The sequence below is a fragment of the Syzygium oleosum genome, unplaced genomic scaffold (genome assembly GCF_021117445.2).
Source record: "Syzygium oleosum isolate NSW1041296 unplaced genomic scaffold, Sole_v2.1 Sole_v2.01, whole genome shotgun sequence".
Classification (NCBI taxonomy): domain Eukaryota; kingdom Viridiplantae; phylum Streptophyta; class Magnoliopsida; order Myrtales; family Myrtaceae; genus Syzygium; species Syzygium oleosum.
Window position 1 is genome coordinate 1,727,211 of NW_026607485.1, and position 8,974 is coordinate 1,736,184.

The following is an 8,974-nucleotide window of genomic DNA, read 5'->3' on the forward strand; positions in this document are numbered from 1 at the left end:
AAAAAAATTCGTCACTAATTTGCAACGAAAAAAAATTCGTCGCTAATTAGCGATGGAATTTGTGATGGAAAAAAAATTCGTCGCTAATTAGCTACGGATTTTGCGACGGAAAAAAAATTCGTCGCTAATTAGCAACGGATTTTGCGATGGATTCAAATTTGTTGCTAATTAACGATGGAAAAAAAATTCATCACTAATTTGCGACGAAAAAGAAATTCGTCGCTAATTAGCGACGGAAAAAAAATTCGTCTCTAATTTGCGATGAAAAAAAAATTCGTCGCTAATTATTTGCGACGGAAAAAAAAATTTGTTGCTAATTAGCGACGGAAAAAAAATGTGTCGCTAATTTTCGACGGAAAAAAAAGCGACGGAAAAAAAATTCGTCGCTAATTAGTGACGAAATTTATTTGTGATGAAAAAAAATTTCGTCACTAATTAGCGACGGAAAAAAAAAATTGTCTCTAATTTACGACGGAATTAGTGACGAAAATAACTTTGGTGGGACGTTCCCGACTATTTTTGTAGTTCATCACTAATTCCGTCACTAATTAGCGACGAAAATAAACTTTCGCTGCACATTCTCAACTATTTTTATAGTTCGTCGCTAATTAGCGACGGATTCAAATTCATCGCTAATTCCGTCGCAAATTAGCGACGGAATTAGCGACAAACTATAAAAATAGTTGCGAATGTGCGGCAAAAGTTTATTTTCGTCACTAAATTCGTCGCAAATTAGCGACGGAATTAGCGATGAACTATAAAATTCGCGGCACGTTCCCGACTATTTTATTTTCGTCGCTAATTAGCAACGGATTCAAATTCATCGATAATTTGCGACGAATTAATAAAAATTCATCGCTAAATTCGTTCCGGAACAATGTTCGTGGCAAAAGTAAAAAATTTTCGTGGCAAATTAGCGAAGAATTTTGCCACGAATAAGTTCGTCGCAAATTACTGACCAAAAAAAAAATTCGTGGCAAATTAGCGACGAATTTTGCCATGAAAAATTAGGGACAAACTTTGCCACGAAAAATTAACGACGAATTTTGCCACGAATATATTTCGTCGCAATTTAGCGATGTCGCAATTTAGCGATGAAAAATTAAATTTTGCGACGCCTAATTGGCGACGAAATTTTTTTCGTCGCAAATTTTGTCGTAAATTCGTTTAACGACGAATTTTTCCATTTTTTTCGTGGCAAAATTGGTCGCTAAAACCTACTTTTTTTGTAGTGACATAAGTTAGAAAAGCAACGGTAGATTCAAATTTTTTTTAAATGAGATCGCAAAGTCGGGTTGCAGCTTGAAATCCTATTATAAGTTTATAAGGGTTTGGATGGATTGGGAACGTGATTATATCGGAGCCGCTACTAAGGGTATGCATAAGAACTCATAGAAATGTGTGGAATCGATGGAATCGTTAGAACTTGAGAGTATATGATAAGCTTCGAGATATGGAGTCATAACTATATCATATCCTCATTATAACTTTTACTCGTGCATACTACAAGGCAGATGATCCTTTCAGATAATTATTTGTACCAAAAATGTACGAGAATATAGTAATTACTTGCTGTTTTATAGTTTTCAGGTACAAGTTTCAATATAAACTCGTAGAATTATTTTGTATTTTAGTTGTGCAATATCATTGGGTTTTGCTATCAATACAGTGAATTTGTACTTCATTGTATGATATACGAGTTTTTCTCGTGTTGCGACGTAATAGAATAGCTTTTCGATAAGTTAAAATGCACAAGTTTTCTTTTGTAGAAATTCAACAAACTATTTTAGTCATTTTTTCTTAAGAAATAGTAGATGAATGGATTTTGGGTTTCAATATGAGGCAAATACCATTCTCACGTGAAAACCTTCTATCGCATAACAACATCTTAACTTTCCTTGCCATGTGAGGGAAAAATTGTTCGGTGACACGCGCAAACTCTCTCTCTCTAATTGGTTTCTGGCATTCTCCATCACATTGAACTGACTACATTGTTCTTTGCGGATCTCACTTTTAATTTAAGATTATTTCTTGCATTTTTTCTTCTTTTTCTTTTGCTTTATATTATATTAAAAGACAAAACTACTCACATTCCTTTCAAATAATTTTTTCACTCTAGCCTCATCTTCCACACCCATTCATTGCAAGGTTTCCTTCATGTCTGTCTTCTTCTAAACTTATTCCAACAATTATTAACTTTATTTCCCCGAATAATCCTCATGATCGTGAATTTTTCGACTTTGATTTTTGGTACAAATTTACGAAAATTTACTCAAAGATTGAATATTGTGGTTGATGAATGCATTATACTCAATTTACTCATATTTTATTGGAAGATAATATTGAAAAGGACCCAAATTGCTTAAATGTATCTATTGATAATGAAACTGCGAATGGAGAACAATAATCAATCATGTCAACAAGTTCATTTGGTGCTTCTCGCACTAAACATTGAAACTTATTCCTTGATATATACGTGTTTTAAGTGAATAATGACTTTCTTATTGATGTAATTGAAAACTTTTATTGTTTGATTCAGGTAAAATATTTTTTCAAGAGAGTAACCTTTTTCAGGGGAGCCAAGCAACTGAATGAACAATATCTTTTATTAAGCTGCATATGCAACTTGTTATTATTGCAGTGGATAATTTTCTTTTTATTAATGATTCAATGAAAATTATGGTGCATTTAGAATTGACAAAAAAATATGTGTTCCAGATTCCACATACTTAGAACTTGGAACCTACTCGTCGAAACAGGTTCCCGAATTTTTGAATTTTGAAACCTACTGTGCATGCCTTGGAACCTGGAACCGAACAGGTTCCCACCGGTCCGGTTCTCCGATTCTAGGTTTTACCTAGAATCATGCTCACCCCTAATGTAGAGTAAATTCGAAGTTTCAAAAAATAAGGAATCTGTTCCGACGGCTCGAACCAATTAATAATTTTTTTTTGTCAAACCCAATTGAATTTAGAAAGTTAATAATATCTAAAACACGATCCAACCTGTGTCCAGGGACTAGATCTTACTCTCCCTTTTCGTCGCCTGCCTTTTCAGACTACAACAACAGCAACTGCAACGACAAACGCAAGTTTTTTACTGCTTTTTTCAAAAATTTTCAGGAACCCGCGCGCGTGCCCATTTCCGTAATTCCACCACATCCCAACGCTCTCCGCATGCAACGCTCCTCCCCCTCTTCTCACGACGAAAAAAACACACTAATTAATTATTTATTCTTATTTTTTTAATAATAATAATTAAAAAATCTTCGGAACTCGAAGGCGCAAACCATCGTCTCCCCTTCTCGCGCCATCGTCTCCCCCTTCGCTCGCTCTCACTCACTCTCTCTCTCTAACTTCTCTCCTTCTTTCTCTCTCTCTAGCCTCCTCCGCCGCTCCTCCGCCATGCACCGCCGCCTCCTCCTCCTCCGACGACAACGACGACGCCGCCGCCAAGCGCGGCAAGAAGCGCGGCAGCTACAACTGCGGTCACTGTGGCCTCCCCAAGAAGGGCCACTCCTGCCACGTCGGCTCCTCCCACTCCCCCGCCCCCGACTCCTCCTCCGCCGCCGCCACCTCCTCCACGCTGCCCGTCAGCGCCGCCGCCGCATCCTCCGCCTTGGCGGCTTCCGCGTCCACCGTCACCGTCATGCCGTCCGCGCTCTCCTCCGCCGCCCGCCCTCCCCAGTCGCCGCCGCCCCTCCTGCCGCACCACCCGATCTCGCACCTCCGCTGCGCGCTCTCCTTCGACGACCTCGACGTCCGCGCCGACGAGGAGGAGGAGGACATCGACGAGGTGGAGCCGGATCTCGACGAGCGGGATCGGGATTTCGTGGACGGGGATGCGGACGCCGGCGGGTTGCCCGCCAGGTGCTTGTGGGAGGTCCTGAGGAGGTTGCCGCCGGCGGAGCTGCTCGCGGTGGCGCGGGTGTACAAGGGGTGGCGGGAGACCTCGAGGAGGGTATGGTGGGCCGCCGAGGATCTGAAGCTCAGGGTTCCCTCGAGAGCTCAGCTCTATTTCGTCGGATCGGTGTTGAACAAGTGCCCTGAGCTCGTTAGGCTATCTCTGTGGATGGAAAGGTTAGTAATCAGTCGTGGATTCGGATCTAGGATGTTTCTTCGCGAGGTGGATCGGATCGGTTGATGTTGATGCACTGATGAGACAAGGTTCATCTGGGCGTTATCAATTAGGACCGAAGTTGATGCACGACCTAATAACCGCAAGTGAACTGTTTGATCAATTGAATTGAAGCTTAAAATTAACAAAAAGAAAAGTATGCTGCGAGTAGTGGAAATGCTGGTTGATCAGCATTTATGGACAAACTTTCATGAATCAGGGAGTTTCAGGATTCGCACATTAACCCTTTAAGGAAGGCCTAGAACTTGTGAATCAGTTGTGAGGATCCTGATTGGATCTCACAATTAATTCCAGTTCGAGATCATGTGCTTGAGCTTCGTCAAATTTTTCTGGATTTATGACACTGATTCGGTTCTTGTTCTGTTGGTTGGCTTTCGCAGTGATGTAGATGCGACGATGCTGGCTTGCATTGCGTTCTCATGCCCTAATCTGGAGTCTGTGGAGATCTCAACATCCTCTAATGCTGTCAACCGGATTACAGGGTAAACTTTCTGTTCCCCTTTTGCGGGTTAGGTCTTTCATATGAGATTTGTTTGGATCTTGGTTATATATGTATTGAGGCATTTCTGGGGTGGAGAACCCTAAGATCCCTGCATTACTGCTCAATTAATGGTTGCAAATGGATATCACTTTCAAGCTGGCACATGTAATTTGCAAGCAACATTTGTTCGAAATGGAAAGACTTTAGCGGAGTCTACTCTAATTGTAAAGGTTTTGATCACCTGTCTGTGATTTACAAATTTGTTTGCGTCTCCATGATCTAGGAATGCCACTAGAAAATGTGATGGCTCTTCCAATTGTGGTGTGTGCATCATTATTTCGTCCTTGACTAGCAGTGGGAACTAGGAGAGGAAAGCTGTCAGTTTTTTATGCTGCTTTTTGAACCAACTATTTAAGAGATCAACGTGTTGAGATCTTACTCTTGGTTGCTCATGCTTGTAACATCTTAGTTTTGCAAGTAAATATCCATTTTACAGCTTAAATAACATCTTGTTTGTTTCCAGCAAGGAGGTTACATAGTCTGTTTAATGGTTTTTAGTAATATCTAGGCAGTTTGATCTCCATTTTCTTATTCGTGCACGCAGAAATCTTGGAAATGTATTATTCATTTACCATATTAACTTGTGCAAACTTCTGCAGAGATGAATTGGGTCGTTTTGTTGCTGACAAACGATGCCTAACGTGTCTTAAAATGGAAGGTTGCTCTAACCTTGGGGGTTTGGTTCTCAGCTCATCGAGTCTTTCTACACTCTGGCTTTCTGATCTAAACTCCCTCTCAAAGATGGTAATTGCATCCCTTTGCTTTTTTATGTTCTAGGATCTCTCCTCTGTATCTTGCATGTTTAGTCCTGTCTATGATAGATGTAACAAGTGATGCTGACTCATTTTCACATCCCTACAGGTATTTAACTGCCCTAACTTAAGAGAAATCTCCTTGGAATTCTCTCGCAATGGAAATGATTGTACAGATTTGATTGCCACAGTTGATGGTCTGGGAAGGAGTTGTCCAATTTTACAAAATATTCACATTGCGTCGGTTCGGCTTTCTCATGCGGTTGTACTAGCTCTTACAGCTTCTAATTTAAGGTGTGTTCTGTAACTTGGTCATGCATGTTGCATATGATAACAGCTTCAAACAGGCATTTATTTCCTTTAAGCTCTAGAGCTTTGTAAGTCCTTGTTCCACACATTTTGCTGTCTAGTGATCATATAGATCCTAAGTTCACTTCCTAGATACTAAAGACCGAAATTTTCCATAAGAGCATTGAAGCATCATTAATTAGATACAGCTTTGATGACCACTGCTAAATTTTTTCATTGTACAGGGGTTTGCGGATGCTATCACTGGTGCTTGGATCAGAAATCACTGATGCATCTGTTGCTGCTATAGCTTCAAGCTTTTCGGATTTAGAATTGCTTGATCTCAGTGGGTATGTTCTGCTGTGAGGTCCTATGTTGTTTGATTTATGAGATATCACAGTGGTATAGAAAATTCAGCTTCATCGTGTCAATTCATGGTTTTTTTTTTCTCTTGCAAAAGTTCCCATACATGATATAAACACATTTGGTTTCAAATAGTGTGACAAATAGGGCGCATTGGTAATGACCATAGAAGCTTAGAGCATGAAGGAATATAATTTAATCATCAGCCCCAACAATTGCACTTCTTTTTTAATCATGAATTTATTGTTACATGCAGGTCAAGCATTAGTGACAGTGGCATCGGGATGATATGCAATGTGTTTCCTGAAACATTATTAAGACTCCTACTTGCCCTTTGTCCTAACATCTCTTCAAGTAACTTCCTGGACTACTCTGTAAATAAATGGCATTTCCTTTCAGTTAGCACTATAGGTTCATTGTTTGTCATGCTGAACGTGAATCTATTCAAATCATTTCTTGCATTTTATTTTGGTTCACTAACTGTTTATATATTTCAGGTGGAATTCAGTTTGCCATAGCTCAGCTGCCTCTTCTTGAACTCGTGGAGTGTGGTATGACTGTATGTGATAGTAATGATGAAAGCCTCATCTCTGATGAAGCCATCAACCATGGGATGGAGAAAAGGCCCAACAGCAATCTTCACCTCATACACCAGAAGCTTATTATAAAGCACAGTAAATTAAAAAAACTCAGCTTGTGGGGTTGTAGTGGCTTAGATGTGAGACTCCCAGATCCTATAATTTGTATATTGCATTCTGTTACCATGGGTTCCTTGTGGTTCTTATTTTGTTGATTGAAATGCAGGCCCTGTATTTGAACTGCCCAGAGTTGAATGACCTGAATCTCAATGCCTATAAAAATTTGCTCACTGGTACGTTTTAAAAAATGTATTGGTCTTGATTGAGTGCTTACTTTAATTAATGGGATATTGATGCATCTCACATGCTTTCCTAATTTGCATCCTAATCTAACTTTAATTTTCTTTGCATTCTCAGATCGATTGCTAATTCAGTGCCCCAGTTTAGAGAATGTATATGCGTCAGGTTGTCAAGAATTGTTAATAGAGGTTATTCAAAACCAAGTACGATCTGAATTTAATCAGAATATAGCATTAACATCAATTTGTGCTGCTTGTCAATATGCTTCTCTAACCTATACGAGCTTGTTGATTACATCATCAAGCACTTTAAAACTTGAATTTGCGGAACAAACCTACCTCATAGACAATGTTAACCTTGCTGGAAACTTGATGTGATATTCTACTGACGCGAAAGTCTGTATGTCGCACTTTCTTGTTGAGACCCTTGTCTTGAGAATCCTGTATGTGAGAAGTTATACCTTGCTCTATCCCCCACTTTTCTTTGTCCTTCTTACAGTAACTTAAGATTTATTTATATAATAAATAAATTGTTTGATCTCAAAGATTCATTAACATTTGTATTGCATCTACTTGTAGGTCAACAATAATTCTTTTCCCATGGAAAACCATTTGCCCTTTAAACGTCTGGCTGATGGTTCCAAGAGAGTTCGGGTTCCCCATTTTCTGTGCCAACAGGTGAAGTCCCTCACCTACATATCTTCTAGTGGTTGTAACGTAAATGTCAATGCTGTTTCTTAGATACAGCTCCTTTCCTCTTTCATGTGAGCAAATGGAAAATGAATTGACAACAGTCAGTCTGATTATTGATTAGATAACAAGCAAATAGATGGACAACAGCATTAATGTCACGGGAGTATCTTGAAACATTGTTTTTGCATTCTATTACTGGTTATGAAATAGAATAGGGAATCATATCATAACATCGCCTCACATGTTGACCATCTCTACTCTTCTCTTTTTTCCAAGCAGCAATTTGATGTTTATAAGAAGCAGAGAAGGAGGCCGCCGTGTAATGTGCTTGCAGAATGATTATACATGTGGATTGTTTTGACAATTGACATGGTGGTAGCTTCACTTGTTTGATGTCATATTACTGCTGAGGCAAGGCCCTCTAGACTGACTTCTTGCGGGTTCCCAACATTATTGCCGGTTGCTGATGCTTTGTAGAATTCCTTTAGGCATTGTGTGGCCCTCTGGTCACTATACTAGAAAATACTCCGGAGCTTAGCTTCAGCAGCATAACTTCATCATTCTAAAATAAAGTTATCAACCTATGTAATTTCTGTGCAAACTGTCTTCGTATCAGGAGTTTCATGGAAAGACTGTAATTTACTGAGAATTTATATTAGAGCATGAACTGTTGCTGCTAATATTCATATACTTGATATCAGAGGTTAGAAGGAACTCTGCAAGGCTGAGTTTGTGGTAGATATATCAGGTTTCAGCCATGGATTAGATATAGTTTGCATTGTGCCAATTGTGATTACGACGCACATGGTTATCTTGACTAGTAGGAGGCCAACCTGTAATAAACTTTTGCCGCACATTCGCAGCTATTTTTATAGTTCGTCGCTAATTTGCGACGAATTAATAAAAATTCGTTGCTAAATTCGTTCCAGAACAATGTTCGTGGCAAAAGTACAAATTTTTCGTGGCAAATTAGCGACGAATTTTGCCACGAATCAGTTCATCACAAATTACTGACCAAAAAAAAGAGAATTTCGTGGCAAATTTGCGACGAAAAATTAACGACGAATTTTGCGACGAAAAATTAGCAACGAATTTTGCGACAAATAATTAGCGACGAATTTTGCGATAAAAAATTAGCGATGAATTTTGCGATGAATAATTAGCGACGAATTTTGCGACAAAAAATTAGCGACGAAAATTTAAATTTTCCGTCGCAAAATTTTGCGACGGTCTATTAACGACGAATTTTTTTTCCGTCGCAAATTCGTTTAGCGACGAATTTTGCCAAATTTTTCATGGCAAAATTGGTCGTTCAAACCAACT

At 39.3% G+C, this 8,974-nt stretch overlaps 1 protein-coding gene across 1 annotated transcript; it reads left to right on the forward strand.

Moving 5' to 3' along the window:
- Positions 1-1,335: 1,335 nt before the first annotated feature.
- Positions 1,336-8,069, forward strand: LOC115668967 (F-box/LRR-repeat protein 17-like). The gene is made up of 12 exons (XM_056317871.1): positions 1,336-1,375; positions 3,383-4,079; positions 4,518-4,619; positions 5,278-5,422; positions 5,540-5,724; positions 5,964-6,068; positions 6,338-6,435; positions 6,579-6,799; positions 6,886-6,952; positions 7,077-7,162; positions 7,538-7,636; positions 7,931-8,069. Exons 1-12 carry the CDS (start codon positions 1,336-1,338, stop codon positions 7,988-7,990), a joined length of 1,905 nt encoding a protein of 634 aa, XP_056173846.1. The 3' UTR covers positions 7,991-8,069.
- The last annotated feature ends 905 nt before the right edge of the window (positions 8,070-8,974 follow it).

Coding starts and splice junctions, on each gene's coding strand:
- LOC115668967 (XM_056317871.1), top strand. CDS start 1,336: ATGGATTGGGAACGTGATTATATCGGAGCCGCTACTAAGG. Junction 5,423..5,539: donor TAAACTCCCTCTCAAAGATG/GTAATTGCATCC, acceptor ACATCCCTACAG/GTATTTAACTGCCCTAACTT. Junction 5,725..5,963: donor CTTACAGCTTCTAATTTAAG/GTGTGTTCTGTA, acceptor TTCATTGTACAG/GGGTTTGCGGATGCTATCAC.